General features: G+C 35.9%; 1 protein-coding gene across 8 annotated transcripts in view; it reads right to left on the reverse strand.

Moving 5' to 3' along the window:
• LOC106870427 (peptidyl-glycine alpha-amidating monooxygenase B) overlaps positions 1 to 20,445 on the reverse strand; it is a 63,553-nt gene that overhangs the window by 23,981 nt on the left and 19,127 nt on the right. The window contains exons 1-9 of one of the 8 annotated variants that reach the window (XM_014916495.3): positions 16,343 to 16,377; positions 10,932 to 11,186; positions 10,229 to 10,283; positions 9,114 to 9,201; positions 7,711 to 7,796; positions 5,419 to 5,496; positions 3,793 to 3,844; positions 1,621 to 1,688; positions 424 to 504 (exon numbers count right to left, since the gene is read on the reverse strand). In XM_014916495.3, the coding sequence (XP_014771981.1) occupies positions 424 to 504; positions 1,621 to 1,688; positions 3,793 to 3,844; positions 5,419 to 5,496; positions 7,711 to 7,796; positions 9,114 to 9,201; positions 10,229 to 10,283; positions 10,932 to 11,129 (706 nt within the window). In that variant the 5' untranslated portion in view covers positions 11,130 to 11,186; positions 16,343 to 16,377. Of the gene's footprint in view, positions 1 to 423; positions 505 to 1,620; positions 1,689 to 3,792; positions 3,845 to 5,418; positions 5,497 to 7,710; positions 7,797 to 9,113; positions 9,202 to 10,228; positions 10,284 to 10,931; positions 11,187 to 11,311; positions 11,680 to 16,244; positions 16,378 to 19,069; positions 19,941 to 20,445 lie in introns of those variants that run through there. The other 7 variants (XM_089360701.1, XM_089360698.1, XM_014916494.3 and 4 more) reach the window with 7 other exon arrangements.

A 20,445-nucleotide genomic window follows, 5' to 3' on the forward strand; every position in this document is an offset into this window, starting at 1 on the left:
AAGAGGTTAAAAGGACAGACAAACATCAATCTTATTGATTTAATATACTTTTACTGGTTTCAGTCAATGAACTGCAACCACACTGGAACAGCTGTCTTAAAAGGTTTCAGTTGCTTTGTCTCCAATATTGTATCAGGTACAAAAAAAAACTAAAAACACAAAGTTAACTGTGCCATAAAGGACATAATTTGTATGGACAAAACTACAAGAGATTTGTTTGATGCACCAATTTTGTCACCCTCATCAATACATATGCACACACACACATAAATGAACGTGCATGTGTGTGTGTGTGAAGAAACATTACTGAAGAATTTACGAAACATTTATTCTTTTACTGAAATATCTGAATAAAAACCTTTACAAAGTCTTTATTTTATTTTGTTTGTTTTAATAATAAAAGACCGTAAAATGTCTACTTGCCAAGATTGTGTGCATGGGTCCGAAATGCAAATGGATAAATAACTCTTCTTGGAAATTTGCAGCTAACATCAATGTTGCTTACTGTAAAGCACAAATGAGTTGAGTTAATAGAATAACTGAAGTATAGTAATTAAAATTTGTGTTCGCTAACTATTGTTGATTAATCCAATGATTATAATTAACTGATTTTCAACACTTAATTGGTACTGACTGAATAAATATTAAAATAACAATATTGATATCTGACATAGGCACAAAGTCACAAATTTGGAAAGAAGGATATAATATTGACCTTCAATGTAAAGGGATATAGCTGGAGATACATGCCCAAGGTGCCAAGCAGTGGGACTGAACCCAGAACTATGTGGTTGGGAAGTAATCTTCTTAACACACAGCCATGCATACCTGCACCTTCCTTCTTTTTTAAACAATAGGACGTGGCTTGAGAGAGACTTAGTTAATGCATTTTAAATTATATATTTCACAGGTTTTTTTGTTTTTTTTTTAAATATAGACATACAGCTATACTAATTTAGAAATAACAGTTAAATCAACCTAAATACTTGGCAGGTACTTAATTTGCAGGATGACTACAAAAGTGATTCCAGCAGTATTTGAACTCAGAACATAAATGAACAAATAATGCAAGTACTCTTGGTTCTTACTCACAGCCCTTAATATTGCAATAATGATTTCAAGGATATGTAGTTATAAAGGATGGACTCTGATGAGATTTGAACTGTGAACATAAAGAACCATAATTAAATATGCCAAAGCATTTTATCCAAGACTCCACCAATTCTGCCATCCCTCAACTTTGTCATAAGAGTAATAGAAATGTGGTACTAATCACAATAAAAATCCTCAAGAAAATAGAATTGTCTGATCTAATTAAAATACAAAACGTTTGAACATTAGATTTTTGAATAGCATACTTGTTTCTAATAATATCTTAAAGGTATGTATATATATATGCCGGATTAGGCAACACCTGGTTTGAAGCTACAAACAACAGCTGTTTTTTTATTACTCTCATAAAGAAGGAAAATTTCAAATGCACTTTCATAAAACCTGCTACATTCCAGACAGAAAATACATATAAATGTTTGTTCTGGAAGAAACTATCTCAATAATATCTAGAGTAGAAACGTTGTTCACACGTGATAAACAATGCTGTAATATATAATTTAACCTTACATGGAGTAGATTTGGGAACAACACCATTTTCAGAATCTAAAATAAAAATTCCTGCAGCATACTTCTGTCTGAAAATATGAAAAAAGAAACGACATGTAATTAACTAGTCTTTATATTAAACTAGCAGAGGCACCCGGCGTTGCTCGGGAATGAAATTGTTGCTTATATACTTGAAGAAAAAAAGGCAAAATATGCTGTATAGAAATTTGAGGACATTCTGTAGATGGACTCTCAGATGAATGATGGCTGGGCGCCTCTCATGAATGGGGAAAATTGAAGATGTGCCAAAAAGCTTCATTGGTACTTGGAAACTTTTACGAAAATTAAAATGGGGATTAAATGAAAAAAATGACTTACGTGAATATCCTCACAAGAGTAATTGAAATAAATGGCGATTGTGGAACCCCCCACACACGCACGCATACACACGTGTGTCTTTGTAAATATGTTTGTATACATTTATGTATGTGTGTGTTTGCAAGAGACAGAGTGTGAGTGAGAGAGAGAGGTTTATTGTCATGTATATGTACATGCATAAATATACATACATCTTTGGATGTATGCATATGACAACACAGCCCTTGACTCACTCACACTCTGTCTCTTACAAACACGCACGCGCGCGCATACACACGTGTGTCTTTATAAATATGTTTGTATACATTTATGTATGTGTGTGTTTGTAACAGACAGAGTATGAGTGAGTCAAGGGGTGTGTATGTGTGTGAGACAGAGTGAGAGAGCGGTGTGTATGTAGTATTTACTCTCTCTCTCTCTCATACACACGAACACACACACACTCACACACAAAATAGAGAGTGAAGCTTTTTGCCATTGTTACGTCAATACCAGAAGTTGACATTGAGGAACCTTTTTAAAGAAGTGAATCTTAAATATAAAGCAATATTATTTATTTTCAATTAAAAAAATCAAATGAAGAGCCTAACATTTATCCGAGGTCAAATTATTCATGCATCACAAGTATGGAAGCATTTGGTGAAGTCGATTTCACGTGAAAAGCGATTACACACACATCTCTGTTTTATATATAGTATAGATTAGGCAGCTGTAAAACTTTCTACTTAAAACGACATGTGACTAAGTAGTCTTCGTATCAAATTGAAAGTCTTACAGCTACCAAGAACTCCTAGTGTCAGCTTATAAATGTGTTTATGTTTGAAGTACAGTATAATGTCAAACATCAGGTGAAGCTATCAACTACTATATTCATTTAATGATAAATTAGAACATATCCTGCACTTTACTATCAACAAACATCAAAATAGTTTTATGTTCATGAACAATTAATTGTTTCTTTATATAAACTGTTAACAAGCCTCTTTTTTCTTAGGCTGGAAAAATGGATTGAATAACTAGATACAGACAACAGAATGATGATTGAAGATCGCTATTTGAAGAAAACAGACAACGGTGATAACCTGTCAATTGGTTTAATATTATCATTTGGCCCATTGGTCCCTTTAGTGAAATCCACTTTGTTATCAAGCATTTGGGCCCAATCACCACTCTGTGGATAACTTTCTCCCCACCAGTCATAAAAGCACTGAAAAAGGGTTGTAAAAATTCCACCTCTAACTAAGCCATAAAAAGAAATGACGGAAAAGTGTTCTGTAGTCAAGCCTTTGTCAGGGACCAAATTTATATTCTTTAGTGAGGCAATCCTCAGAAATATGTTTGAGTATGGTGAGGAGTTTAGGAGGGGAAAAAAAGGCACACCTCTTAAGCAATAATGAATAAAGATCCAAATACATAACAGTTTATTTGTTGTAAAGAAAAGGAAAGCAATATGAATTACCAGGTACACAAAATATATACTGCCAAATAATGTCGCTTTGCACAAAGATAATTCTGTTACAATCCAAAATGTACAGCAACTGTGCTAACCTCATCCAGTATTCCTCCTATCCACTAACCTAAAATAGCCATTTCATTCTCTTTTTCAGCCAACATATTAAGATAAATCCTGTCTTAAACATTAAATTCTGTTTTGGAGAGAACTCACATCAATCTAGTTGATTTACTTTTGTTTACTGGCAAAAGAAAAGACATATTGCCACTTCACTGCTTAGTTGTTAGTACTTCACATTAGGTACAGTTGTCCTATAGAATGAAAGTAAGATAGAGAAATATGTTTAGGAATTTCAAACTCACTTATGCTTTGTTACATATAGAGATAATCCAGAATTATCTGCAGGCTGTGCATCTGTAATATACAAATAAGAAAATAAGTAAACAAAAATTTTAAAAAAGAGCATTTTTATTTTATCAATAAATACCACAGTCAAATATTGAACATCTCACATCTGGAATATCATTTTCACATTTTGTCTGAAAAAAAGAAAAAATCTTAGTTTTCCCGAGGTTTCGTTGTAGTCAAATCAATGTAATTAGGAAACAGACAGTTGTTAGACAGAAATGTGTCATATGCAAATCCAAAGAATCAGTTTTCAACAGTCTCCAGACATATGCCATCTTTATTCCATCAAAAACAATGTAAAGCCTCTTCCATCTACTCTGTCAGACACTCTCATCTCTCTTTCATTGAAAATACAGATCCTCTCTCTTTGTAAAAGGCCATAGCTAAAATATATCTCCAGACATTTTTGTCTGCTGGTCATATGATTCTGCCGATACACTGCATTTCTGATATGTAGCATGTTGTCTATTGATTTATTTTGTAGGCATGAGTCTTCTTATTTATATCAGTGAGAAAATTAGCATAATGTTCAAGAATATTAATGGAATAAAATGAAATGGTCACATGTTGGCATTGAAAGCAGATCAATGACAAAGGTACTCAACAGGTTTCACTCTAATTTTCTCACCAAACACCAAGGGATCGATTCCTTTTATAAATTCTGAAATTTAAGTTTCAGGTTTATAGCACATAAGAAGTGAGGCTAGGTAGGTAGCATTCACATCTAAATTAAAGACATTAATAAAGTGAAGTATTGCAATCCATAATTTCCAGGAGTCAATAATCAACTATAGACATATTACACACTTCAAAAATGTTAGCTAAGAGAGTCATTTATCTACCTTTTGTAGTAAATGGCAAGCTGTTCCACTAAAATCTAGCAAACATGAGCACAGAAATTTCATGATCTCACGTAATTCTACAGTTACTAATTGTTGTTGTTGGCACTCCGTCGCTTATGATGTCGAGGGTTCCAGTTGATCCGATCGACGGAACAGCCTGCTCGTGAAATTAACGTGCAAGTGGCTGAGCACTCCACAGACACGTGTACCCTTAACGTAGTTCTCAGGGATATTCAGCGTAACACAGTGTGACGAGGCTGACCCTTTGAATTACAAGTACAACAGAAACAGGAAGTAAGAGTGAGAGAAAGTTGTGGTGGAAGAGTACAGCAGGGTTCACTACCATCCCCTGCCGGAGCCTCGTGGAGCTTTAGGTGTTTTCGCTCAATAAACACTCACAACGCCCGGTCTGGGACTCGAAACCGCGATCCTATGACTGCGAGTCCGCTGCCCTAACCACTGGGCCATTGCGCCTCCACACAGTTACTAATTAACATAAAACTATAAAACAATAAAATCTAAAACAATATGAAATGACATGAAATAGGTACAGCTATGAACTGAAATCAAACCAGTTCTCTTTTACCACATGAAATGAAAAACATTGTGAACATAAATACATGCATCAATCATTAACCTTGTGTGTTTACTTTCTGTGCTCTATCAGGAAGTAATTAAAGCAAAACATAATGGGGCCAGAAACAGATCCCATAATAAGAAACCGAAAAGTTGCATCACCTGAAAATTTGTTTTTGTAATGAACTTGCATGACCAAAGATGAAATGTTTGATCCTTTACCAATATGGAAACCAACATCTGTAAAGAGAAGAAGAACAGAAACAGACCAGTTTATTTGAGAATTAATTTAAAGCATTGGTGTATTTATATAATGAAATTAAAATAGTGTATCCATATGATTAAATCAAAATCGTGTATCTATATGATTGAATTAATATGAATTTTTAGAAAAGGGAAAATATCCTTTACTATACCATTTCACATGGATTAAATAGGTACACGATATTGTTTCTCGTTATTCTTGACAATTGCTGATTGTTAGGCGAATACAAGTTCTCTATGCTTTATCTAACAACAATGGTGTTGCTGTGTGGTTAAGGAGTTTGATTTGCAACTAGATGTTTCAGGTTCAGTCCCACAGCACAGCACCTTGGGCAAGTATCTTCTACTATAGCCCAAGTCAGAACTTATGAGTATATTTGGTAGACGGAAACTGGAAGGAAGCTTATCATATACACTACCATCACTTTATTATCCACTTTTCCGTGCTTACATGAGTTATAGGAACTTGTTGAGGCAGATTTTCTATGGCTGGATATCTTTCCTGTCGCTAACCATCATCTTTCTAAGCAAGGTAATATTTCCTTGTGGCTGAGAAGTTGATTACAGCAGAATTGCAGATGAATGCAACAAAGCAGTTGTCAGCAGTACAAAAGGAGATGGACACAACAAGAAGGGAGTTTTTCCTTAGTTGCAAAGTTGTCAGTTATCTCACAGTGAACTGGCTATGATAGACTGTACATAACAGCAGTGGGTATCAGACCCGCTAAGCAAGGACAACCAATGACCAACTCAAACACAGCTTTTACAAGGCAACTCAGATCAGCACCAGCAGCCCACACTAAAACACAAACATGAGTGCAACACTGATACTTATCATATTGAGACCTAAGAACCATCAGTGTTTGCCAGACATTGATGCCTTGCTCTGGAATGCTTGAATATTGCCATGCTATAGTTCAGCATAATTCCGTTATCCTGTACTAACTGGTTGTTGTCATTATGTCTGGTTTCTATAGCGATACAGGGTAACATCATTACTCAAACTGCTCACCATTAGCTCAATGAACATACCTCCAAAGGGCAGGGCTGTGGTTAAACTCGTGCAGTTTGTGAGCTTACTAGAGTGCCTTACACTGAAGACACACCCACATTTGCACACTATATCTGTCTATTGAGAAGACAACATTAGCTCAATGATTAATATTATTTCAGTCAAATCTTGGCAAGTAAGAGTGACAACTTTGGACATGTTTTGATACTATTAGTGATAACAGAATCGATGTAATGATGGACAATAATGTTCATATGCACGAATGAAACATTTTCATAATGTCCGACAGAAATTTTCTAAACTGCTGCTTCTTACACCCAAAACCATGCCACAAGCAGAACAAAAGCAAAAGCTTTCCTCTAAAAGGACTAAAAGACAAAGGAAGAAAAAGCCACGCATCACCTGCACCAAAACTTAAATATGCCAATGCAGTGTGCACTACCTCTAAAAGCCAGCCCTGTCCAGAAGCCATGATAAGGGTTGCAGCTGAGCAACAATCAGAGACTAGCATCAGTGTACACAGTATGAATGAGATCCAAATTGTTTGTGAAGTAGAGATTGAATATATTGTTTGCCCTGGCTGGTTGGAGTATTACTTGCTCTATGTCTAACTTATTGGTGAAGTTGTGCAGGGATTCCACATGTCTTTTTCCACATTGCATTATTCCTGAGAGGGAAAGGCCCTCGAGCCATCCTACATTGGGGGCAGGTTGGGGTCTCTCATGAGAAGTACACGGACGAACTGTTCATGTTTGGTCAAGGCTTCTTTTCTCCACAAGCAGTCTTTGAATAGGCCGGTGTGATTTGGATCATCTGGTGGGCAATAAGTAGTACATATAACTATATTGAGTTAACTTATATGTACAATTAGTGCGTCACACACCGAGTTTGGGTGTGACAAAAGAATCTGGTGCATGAGATCTTCATGCTGGTACATTCCAAGCCACATGACTCCTATCTTTTCTGTTGCTTTGCGATATAACATGTATTTCTGCATCTGCAATGTTAGCTTTTAGGTGCATTTCAGTATGTTCCATATCCTGAAAATACATATTTCAAATCATCTTTTCCTAAGACTTTTATTAACTGGCACTTAGTAAAAATTTAAGCAGTTTCTGAGCTGAGCGATAGATGATGATTAGTAAGATAAACAATTAAGCATAGAAATTAATACTTACTACAAGGTAGCTTAGCTGGATCAGCATTCTTTGCCCATGCAAAAAGGATTTGAGCTACATCTTTTTTACATATAGTCCCACATGACCTAAAAGGAAAAAAAAAATGCAGTATTGTTTAAAACTGTTGTTGTTTAACTCTTTCGTTATCATATTTCTTACAAGATGCTGTGTATCTTTCAATTAATTTTAAATATAACAAAGAATTTAGTAAAATAACTTAGTTATCATTAAGCTAGTGTTAGGAACATAAATTGTGACTAAGGTTTGGTGGAAGATTTTAATTCAGAACTTTTGAAAATAAGACATTTGTACTACAGAGCCAGAGGTGGTTTCAGCCAGTTTGGTATCAAAAGGGCTGAATACACTGTATACACACACACACACACAAATAAATACATACATAAAAACATAGACTGATGAGAATGTTGCATACATTGGTGCAGTGACTAAAGCCAGAATAACAAAAGAGTACTTCTGCAGACTCCAAAAAATATGGAACTCAGAGCTGTCTGCATTTAACAAGATTTTATCTCACAATGGTTTGGCAGTAATAGTGCTAGTACCAACATTTGGGGTACTGGACTGGACACTTGATGAGATACGCAGCCAGGACATCAAAACCAGAAATGTACTGACCACCATATTAACAGCAACACTGATAGGATTTATGTGAGACAAAACCTTGGCAGTGGAGGCATAAAATCAGTTCAATGTCGTTAAGAAGGACATTTAGCCATAAAAACCATGCCAAAACAGACAGAGCTTAGTCTTTATACCTGCCAGCTCCTATCAAACTGTCCAGCCCATACCAGCATGGAGAACAGATGTCAAATGATGACAATGATGATAATATATACACAACAGGTATTTCTACTAAAGCAGCACATTTGTTTTTGTGTCTCTGTCACACTCTAACCTTTCATCATCTGGCACAAGATCACCTCCTCCAATTCCTCCCTCCCCTGTCAAAGGATTTTTGTCTTGCAAGTTACTTGGTGATCCTGCCATGTCAGTGCCACATAAAACGCATCCAGTAGACACTGTAAAGTGGCTGACATTTGGAAGGGCATCCAGCTTGTATAAACCATGCCAAAACTGACATCACCTACGCTGGTACCAAATACTGTTCTTCAAATTCCTTACTATCTTTCAAGGAGATTCAAAAGTCTAATATCTTAGGACTTCACAGTGTCAGCAGATATTGAATGAATTTGACCATCTGTTTAATGAAATATTCTCTACACCTTTTTTTGTTCTTTTATTCAAGCAGAGTTGACTGAACATAAACCAGTAGCAACAAGTCTTAACTCTTAAGATAGCAAGCCTTTGTAGAAAACACAATAGCCATGGCTAAAAGGCATTAGATTTAATTTGACCCAAAAACTTTACACAAAACAACTCACCAAATACCACCAACTGTTAATGGCTCCTGGCAACCAAATAAAATGATATGATGAGCAATGACTGCATCTGATAGTGATTCAAATTTAACTGAAAGAAATATGGAAAATAAGATCAAATATAAATTGGGTGAAAATATATAAACTATGTAAATTTCACAACTATTCTAATTACATTCAACAAATCTTGTTTGCTATATATATATATATATATATATATATATATATATATATATATCATCATCATCATCGTTTAACGTCCGCTTTCCATGCTAGCATGGGTTGGACGATTTGACTGAGGACTGGTGAAACCGGATGGCAACACCAGGCTCCAATCTAAATTTGGCAGAGTTTCTACAGCTGGATGCCCTTCCTAATGCCAACCACTCAGAGAGTGTAGTGGGTGCTTTTACGTGTCACCCGCACGAAGGCCAGTCAGGCGATACTGGCAACGGCCATGCTCGAAATGGTCTCTTTTATGTGCCACCCACACAAGAGCCAGTCCAGGGGCACTGGCAACGATCTCGCTCGAAAATCCTACGAAGGCCAGTCAGGCAGTACTGGCAACAGCCACGCTCAAAATGGTGCATCTTATGTGCCACCCGCACAAGAGCCAGTCCAGGGGCACTGGCAACGATCTCACTTGGCTTGCCGGGTCTTCTCACGCACAGCACATTTCCAAAGGTCTCAGTCAGTAGTCATCGCCTCGGTGAGGCCCAATGTACGAAGGTCTTGCCTCACCACCTCAGCCCAGGTCTTCCTGGGCCTACCTCTTCCACGGGTTCCCTCAACTGTTAGGGTGTGGCACTTTTTCACGCAGCTATCCTCATCCATTCTCACCACATGCCCATACCAGCGCAATCGTCTCTCTTGCACACCACAACTGATGCTTCTAATGTTCAGCTTTTCTCTCAAGATACTTGGCCCGAGGCTATAGTAGAAGACACTTGCCCAAGGTGCCATGCAGTGGGGCTGAACCCGGAACCATGTGGATCGTAAACATGCTACTTACCACACAGCCACCAAACAAAAGCAAATTTGCTCTAACAACAAGCAAAATCCTATTTTGTGAAAACTCATCCCAACTATACATAAAGTGGATTATAAAATAATTTTACCAATATAATTGGTTTCCTTGGACAGCTTTTTACTGGTGCATAAGTATTCATCATCCTAAAACAAAAGAGCAAATATCATTAGTGGCTTCCCCACCAAAAAAAAAAAAAAAATCTAAAGGAAATTAAATTCATTGACAATTCCTAAAACAGTAAAATTAATAGAAAATAAAATTCTGAAAGTATAATTCCAAAACACAGGCAATCCTAAACTTTGACATTATAACCTCAGGAACTATAATGAAAAGACTGGGTCCGATAACAGAGCTCTGGAAAGGTTCTTATGTAGTCCCTTGACCAGCTAGAAATAGCAGCCAAATCTTCAAATTACACCCTATCACTTAAAACAAAAAGGAAGGACACATTGAATAATATTGTTCTAGATACACTGTCTGCAATAAAAAGAGAAAAAATGCTGGATGATCATAGATGGAATGTATTTGATAAAAAGTCTCCTTGTCAATTCTGATCATAGTTGATTATGTCTAGTCAGTAGTTTTGGGGATAAGCATCATCACACCCTGTCCTCATTCACTGCAAATGACCAAACCAGCAAAGCTGCCTCCATTCATCGACAGTCACAACACAACATTAACCGGACCAAAGTAGCCATTTAACTATGACAAGGGCTTTCTGGTTGGGCAGTTATAAGAAACAGTGATAATATCAAGAAAATTAAGAGAACAGACTGAGAAATCCTACTTACCTTAGATGGTCTGGCTCCAGGCATAGTGATTGCTATTTTCTCTAGATCTAAATCCTCAAAGTTTTTCACCTTCCTTGTCACTGGATCTAAACAAGTATTTTTCTCTGTGACTACATGAGTAGTAATAGTACCTAGGAAAGTGCAGACCAGCAGTAACAAAGCCAACAGCAGGGAGGTGTGTGGCAGAACCGAGATCATAGTGACTGTGAAAAGAGTCCTTCCAGCTGGGCAGCTAAACAAATTTTAATTCAATACCTATAAAAGTAAATCATTTACACAGTTGAATTATATAAGGAGGTGGTCATACAAGCATACAAACATACACACACTATAGAACGATACAAAAGATGATTTGTTTCAAACAAGAAAAACAAAGTAACCATGTTGCTTTCTTCACCAGTTTAATATTTGTTGTTTTGGGATTTTTTTTTCTTTGATTTCTCTCCCTCCATGAATAACTCACTTCCTCGAAGACAATCTGTTGAACTCCAACCAGTATGGTTTCCGGGATGGGATGGTCACAACTATAATGTACTTGATTAGAGGTCTGCTAAATCAAAACTGACCTGACAGTCAATTACTTCATACGCACACACTGAGAACAGGTACATGAGAATATGAAAAAAACAAATGTGTGCATGTGTGGGTGAGAGGTTGCTTGGGTGGGTAGGTAGATATATATATATATGCATGTATAAACGGGACAGCCAGATTAAAACCACCAATGCCCTAAGCATAGCCTGAAAATAATTTCCCCACTCAAATCTCCTATTACTGAAATACTAAAAAAAAAAACAAATACCTAAAAGTGCTGAATGTGATATATCAGATTAAATTCAGTTTCCTTTTAGGCTATCTTGTAGCCCAGATCACACAACAATATTAAATATCTAGATGTTTTTTTAAAATTTATTTATTCAACATTAAACAGCAGAAAGCAATATAAAGAATCTACTTATTCACAGTAACAGGAAAAAACATGCAAATTTTCAAAACATTTTTATTGATTTAAAAACAAAAAAAAAATCTGTTTGAAGAAAATATAAATACAAAATTTCATAGAAATTTTCTTTTCAAGTTTTGAAATCATAAATTCAAATAAAGTAATGTTATGTTTACCAGAATGATGATATTGTATGTATATTTCAGATATTTGAGATATTTTATGACAATAAAAGTCACCTATAGAATACAAAATTCAAGTTTGCAACACTGACTAGCTATACCAAGAAACAGACCAAGAGAACATAGCATACTTTTACTTTGTGAAGTGGCTTAGTGATATGTTTAAAGACTACTGTTACTTGGTGGATAAAAGCATCATATTCTTGCCTCTTTAATTCTTTTGATCTCAAACATACATGTTAGAGACCACAGACTACAGGAGGTGGAGAAGTTTACCTATCTTGGCTCTACAGTGACCTACAACCTATCCCTTGATGCCGAGCTCAATATACGCATTGGCAAGGCAGCTGCTGTGATGGCCCAGCTCTCCAAACGGGCATGGGACAACAATAATCTGACCAAGACCACAAAAATGAAGATTTACCAGGCATGTGTACTTAACACTCTAATGTATGGCAGTGAGACCTGGACGCCATACACACGCCAAGAGAGTTGCCTAAATATCTTTCACCTGCACTGCCTCCGAAAAATCCTTGGCATCAAATGGCAGAATCGTGTCCGCCAACAAAGATGTCTCAAGCAAGCAGGAATACCAAGCATGTTTGCATTCTCACACAAAGACATATGAGATAGCTTGGACATGTTAGTCGTATGGAAGATGGCAGAATCCCGAAGGACATATTCTACGGAGAGCTTCCTAGGAGCACTAGGTCTGTTGGAAGACCGTTCTTACGATACAAGGAAGTTGGCAAAAGGGACATGAAGGCCTGTGACATCAATATTACCAACTGTTGGTAGAGTATTGAGGACTGTTTTTTTGTCGTCATATTGTCTCAGATGTTCATTTAGTCGTTCTGCAATATATAAATATACACACATACATACGTACGTACGTACACACACACATAAAAACGTAGAGACACATGTACGTATATATACATACACATATATGTAGACACATACACATATATGTAGACACATACACACATACCTATACACACACAGACGTACGTATATATACACACACACACATACGTATACACAAACACACACCTACACGTATATGTACAGACATATACGTACGTATATACACACATATACGTACGTATATAGACACATAAACGTACTACGTACATACACACACACACGTACGTACGTACATACAAAGACACACACATACGTACATACGTAGATACAAACACACATATACGTACGTAGGTACACACACATATACGTACGTACATACACATACACACGCACACATACGTACGTATACACACACGTCAGAACGTATATACACACACGTACGTATACTCACATACGTACATATACACACGTACATATACACATACGTACGTACGTATACACACACACATACGGACGGACGTATATATATATATGCACACACACGTATGTATATAAACATATGTGCGTACATACATACACACATATGTACGTATATACAGTTACGTACGCATATACACACATATATATATATATACTTTTACATACACACATATACGTACGTAGACACACAAACACATCTATACGTTTATATACATACGTACACATATTCACACATACGTAGGTACGTACACATTCATACATACGTACGTATATACTCACACACATACGTATATACTCACACATACGTACGTATATACTCATACATAACGTACGTATATTTTAACGCATACGTACGTATATATTCACGCATACATACGTATATATTCACACATACATACGTATATATTCACACATACGTACTTACATATTCATACATATGTACCTATATATTCACACATACGTATGTACGTACATATTCACACATATGAACCTATATATTCACACATACGTACGCATAGATACATACGTAGTTACAGACACATACGTACGTATATACACACACAAATGTGCGTATATCGTGTGTATACGTGCGTTTATGCACACATATGTGCGTATATGAACACATATACGTGCGTATATGCACACATATATACGTGCGTATAGACACACATATATACGTGCGTATAGACACACATACGTACGTATAAGCACGCATATACGTACGTATAGACACATATACACTCAAGTACAAACAATCTTACGTACAAACACACATACGTACGTATACACACACACACGTTCGTAAATACAAATATGAATACAATATAGTGGAACAACATAATACGACCGAGGGTTCTGATGATTCGTGTAAGGAGGAACTATGATTGAAGTGGTGGAATTCATTCATTCACACTGACTTCCAAAAACACTTTTCATTATTTCTTCAAGCCCGAATTCAAAGATAAAACTCGTTCTTCCTGCCTCTACAAAGTCGAATTTTTATCAACTCTTAATCCTTTTTCATTTAAATTTTCCCCGACGCCGACCATGATACGAACCAACGAAGAGAGGAGACTGTACGTGATAGATCACCCCGCAAGAAGCAGCATCTAAATCTCCCTCAAATCACATCCTATAGTCTTATAACAAGGATAGAATACGTTAGATAATGTAATAATCTACACACCGCCACATATGGAATGTCCTTAAATCACGGGTCTATTCTAGATGGGAGCCAAACAACTTTACTCGATTTCTAGTATATTTTTCTTCTTTATTCGTACAACCTTAGTCACACACACACACACACTCACACGAATTATGAATGGATTCGTAGGCGGGTATGTGACGAGAAAAATAAAACAGCCAGGACGCAGTTGAATGAAAGCCCGACAGAGACGTTTGGCGTGCTAAAAACTGCAGCCAAATTTCCCTCTTATCACATCCTACCATCTTTCAAAACACACACACACACACATAATCGATAATGTTGTGCAGAGGAACGTAATATTGGGGAAAAAAATTAAAATTAAAAACAGGTTGGTCACGACATGATTACAGGTCTGCCTAATATGGCATTTAAATTTTCCCAAACAGTAACAACAAGGGTAGAAGTGAGTGAGGGAAAACTTAATAAGTACCCCACATTGTTTACAAACGTACCTCGAACTTTATTGTGTATGCAAATGTGTGTGTGTATGAAATTCATGTATAAGCAGTACTGTATATATATATATAAATATATATGATGTAGCTAGCTTATTGAATGTGGGAGTTTAGGTATTTATGAGATGAACACAAATACGTCAGACTGGGCAATTGACAATCGGATATGTTTGCGCATATGTGTATGTACATACATATACACACCGAATATATATACACACACACACACACACATATATATATATATATATTGCTTTATGGCGCAGTGGATCACATATCCGTAACAGAATTTCCCTGACATATGACATATCCGTAACAGAAAATGGACGATTAATGAAACATATATGTATATGTATACACACTCGCCGAGGTCGGCTTTACTTTTCATCGTTTCGGGGTCGATAAATTAAGTACCAGTGGCGTACTGGGGTCAATCTAATCGACCGGCCCCACCCTCCCCAAAAGTTTCGGGCCTTGTGCCAAGAGTAGAAAAGTTGTAAATATTAACCAAGAATATATACATCACACCTAACATATATATACATACATATATATATATACATATATATATATATACATATATATACATATATATATATACATATATATACATATATATATATACATATATATACATATATATATATACATATATATACATATATATACATATATATACATATATATACACATATATATACATATATATATACATATATACACACAGACACATATATATACATATATATACATATACATATATATATGTATATATATATATATATGTATATATATATATATATGTATATATATATATATATGTATATATATATATATATATATATATATGTATATATATATATATATATATATATATATATGCATATATGTATACATATATATTTATATATATATGTATATATATATATGTATATATATACACACACACACACAGACATGGATACATACATGTATTTATATATACATACACATATACACAACTATATATATAGTTACATACACTCACGGATAAACACATATATACACTCACGTATAAACACATATATACACACGTGTATACATTATATATTGCTGTTATGCCAAGATAAACATGACCATAAAGATACGAAGAAACCACACAAACACTGAAAGTTGAGGGAAATTATCTCAACATACTACTTGATAATGCTAATAGCGATAAATTAATGTCAACAATATGGTTTAAATCCTTCAAAGACACTGACAGTATGTTACTAGATATAACGGCGACATACTTACGACAGTCAACCATGTTCTGGTCTGTTGTTGTGAAATCCGAAAGAAGGCAGACGACTCAGTCACGTGGCCGTATATGAATAATGAATATTCATGAGCTTTATGAGGCGGCGGCGGGGGTGGGAAGAGACGGAAAGGTAATAAGGAGATGATGGATTTGGATGTGAGAGGTAATAACGAGATAGTGGAGGTAAGATGGAAGTGTCGGAGGTGGAGGTAAAAGGAAATAAGATGTGAAAGGAAAAAGGAATGAAGAAAACGTCGAAGGTACAGGTGAAGGCGATGTCGGAGGTGACATGGATGAAGGTGTTAGAGGTGGCGATGAAGAAAATATAGAACGATTGAGAAGGGAGTTGAAATAAGGGATAAGAATAATAATAATATGGAAGATGGAATGAGTGGAATTTTAAAAAATAATTCAGAGTTGGGAGGTAGTTAATGAACTTGAAAGAAATGAAGGAGATTGGTAGGAATGAAACAATTAATACCAGAGTGAGGTGAATGGAATTGAAAGAGATAAAGAAGGATGATGGGAATGAAGGGATTAATGTGGAGGAGGGGGTAGAGTGAATGAAATTGAAAGAAGTAAAGGGTGATAGGAATGAATGAAATAATGTGGGATGGAAGAAGAATCGAAAGAGATTAGAAGAGGTGATGGGAATTGAAGAAATACCAGGAGGAATAAAAGAAATAATGCAAGGGGGGGGGGGTGAATGAGATTGAATGAAATATGAGAGAGGAGTGATAATCAATGAAATAATGGTAGATGAAAGGAACTAGAAAAAAAAAGATAAGGTAATGGAAGTGGGGCGAAAAGAAGGAAAGTAGTAGAGTGAGAATGGTGAAAGAAACATGGAGATGAGAAAGAAAGAAATAATAAAGATGGTGGAGAAAGAAATGAAGGAAGGAAAACAAAGGAGGGAAAGGAATGGATAAAAGACGACATGTAGATAGGAGAATGCCTTGATTATTAAACCTTTAGTGTTCGCATTATTCTGTCAAAATTAATGCTTTTTTATCCACATTGTTTTGAACTAATCATGTGTTATCTTGTAGCTATGAGATTTTGATGAGGTAGCTGTTAATTTTTAAAACGATATTGTAGGGTTGGTGTGAGAGACCAGATCTGGCCAGTTTGAACATAAAACAGGCAGAATACTTTTGGCTGGATATGGCCGGTTTAAATGCTAAAGTGTTAAACCTTTTGTCTATCCAAAGCATTTTCATAATTTTTTTCTAAATATCTATGCTTATTTTTGATTCATGGCAGTACACTGTGTGCTTGAGCAAGACACTTTATTTCATGTTGGCCCAGTCCACTCAGCTGGCAAAAATGAGTTCTAACTGTGAGTCAAAGATCAAGCTTTGTCACATTTTGTGTCATGCTGAATCTCCCTGAGAATTATGTTAAGGGTATGTGTGCCTGTGGAGCGCTCAGCCACTTTCACATTAATTTCATGACTAAGTTGTTCCATTGATTGGATCAGCTAGAACCTTTGTCATCATAACCGATGGAATGCCAATTGTTTTTTCTTTCCATACTTTTGGTTAGTCCTTTTTTCATATGTTCTGAGTAATATAAAACTTTCCTTTCACAAGTCCCAAAATATTCTGTACTCATTTCAAAAACAAATTTGGAAACGAGTACTATACATGTTGCATGGACACCAAGAAAATATGCCTTGTGTATCACATGTGATATACAAGACAAGCAAAAGGTTAACTAAGGTAGCTGGTGGGGTTCAGTAGATGAAATAAAGTGAATGACAGAAAAGAGATGTGAGGGGTAACATGAATGGAATTAAAAGAAATAAGGTGATAAAGGTGGGTGGTTAAAATTGAAAAGAATAAGGTATAAATGGTGAATTAGACAAAAGAAAGAAAGAGTAATTGAAGAAATATAAAAAAAAAAAGTAATAAGAGGCAGTGGTGAAAGGAATGAAAAACAAGGCGGAGAAGAGAAAGAGAAACAAAAGATTTAAAATGAAGTCAATGAAGATAAAAAGAATGCAAACGAATACAGAGAATAATGTTTTGATTAAGTGACTTATATTGTGTTCAAATCCCAATAAAGTTAAACTCTACCTTTCATTCATCTGGGGTTGGTAAAATAAGTACCCATTGAGTACTGAGATTGATAAATTAAAAGTACCAGTTAAGTACTGGGCTTGATATAACTCATCACACTCATTCCCCAAATCAACAGTCTTGTACTTATGATAAAAAAGATTATTATTATTATTACATGATTCTATACTTTGGTTTATAGTTTATCGTTCACACATTAATATTTAAAAATGTAAAAAGAAGGAAAAAACAAGAGAAAAAGAAAAGAAGCAATTTAGATTGGATTCAAATTTTGGCACAAGGCCAGTAATTTCAAGGGTGATGTACATTGATTACATTGACCCCAGTATACAACTGATATGGTAGGTTCCTCAGTGACATTTATTCCCTCATTTTACAGAGGACCATGTGCTTTCCACTTGTTGCATGTGGGTACCAGCTTTCAAGTCAATAAATTCAATGGTATGGTTTACTGTTCTCAGTTTTCAATTTTTCTATCATATTTGAAAGGTGAAAGTTGGCTATGGTCCTACTGCTCTTTAGGTTGAAAGGCCCAGGAAAAGATATAGTTCAAAATTATGGAAATGAGATAGTGACAGGACAGCAACTGAAAATATCTGTTTGTCAAAGAAAAATAAAATATATGAAGCAGACAATACCTTGGTTTTTTTACTATGGAAACAGGCACCAATATGTCCATGGCTTTCAATTGGCTAAGATTACCTAAAATTTGCAAGCTTTAAAAGCTCTTAACTTTTTAATTATTAATTTATGGCAAAAATGAACTTCATTTCCATAAATAGCATACACCAAATTTGAAATCATTTGGAACAAAATTAAAGAAATTGAAAAGTGTGAGCCAAACAGAAAAGATTTGCCTTGGCTTCTATAGCTAACAGACTGAATAACTGTTGTGAGCAAACTTTATATACAGGACTTTCTGAATAGCTAGCGTAACAAAAAATTACCTTGATTATTTTTTAGAAGTTTCACTTGCCTGATGATGAGTTATGTCTCATATAGCCCACTTCTTAAAAAGGTTGACAAATGATTTACACTGAGGCCTGTTTTCCTAAATTGACTTGTTTTCCTAAATTTATTTTTAGTTATGAGTAGTGTTTGTGTGCAACAGGACGATTCCTTTTGGTGGGGAAAGGGGTCTGGTTACAGGTTCGAAGGCTGGTGATATTAATATAATATTCTTTCTGAATAGCAGCCTGTTGATAGTCATAATGAAAACAAGAGCAGGAGAGAAAACTAGAGAGAACATTTTTGGGTAGAACAGAGGTCACAGTAGTAGTGGTAGAAAAGGCATGTCTGTGGGCCAGATGTTGAAGTGTGTTGATAATTGACTTCATGTCAGTCAATCAGGTAGCTGTTTTTTTTCTTTGGCTGCAGATTAGGATGTATGTAGTGATCTGGGTCAGTGTTGCAGCAGAGTTCACCTGGATGTAGGGATAGTATTTCACAATGGGCCTCACCTGAGCAAATGTTAGCAAGGCTGAATTATTTTGCAGTCCTTAAGAGGTTAGCTGTTCCAGGTCAATGCATATCTAATAGATATGGCTCCGCACAGGCGCTTTTATTGCATTGTTGCTTTTACGTGACACTGTCTCAAATGCTTTACACCACCAGAAGGATCAATCTTAACACTTTTTCTGTGGAGTGTGAGTCTTCTTGAGTACGGCCAGGCACCAGGTATCTCACTCCTTAGTCATCTCACCTGAAAGGTGCAGTGTCCTGCGGTCATTCTTCAATACTTCATCCATGTCTTCCTGATCTTCCTCTTCTACGTGTTCCATCCACTTGGAAAGATTGGCACTTCTTTATGGGGCTGTAATCATCCATCCGCATCACATGACCAAACCAGTACTGTCTTCTCTCTTGCACACACCAAACAATTCCTCTTATGCCTAACTTTCTCTCAGAACACTGGCAGTCTGTTGAACATATACACTTGTATTACACATCCAGCGGAGCATACTGCCCTCAGTCCTTTCTAACCTTTAGTTGGTGGGATGTGAAAGGTTTAGTT

Source organism: Octopus bimaculoides, chromosome 12, assembly GCF_046866305.1.
Source record: "Octopus bimaculoides isolate indiv1 chromosome 12, ASM4686630v1, whole genome shotgun sequence".
Classification (NCBI taxonomy): Eukaryota; Metazoa; Mollusca; class Cephalopoda; order Octopoda; family Octopodidae; genus Octopus; species Octopus bimaculoides.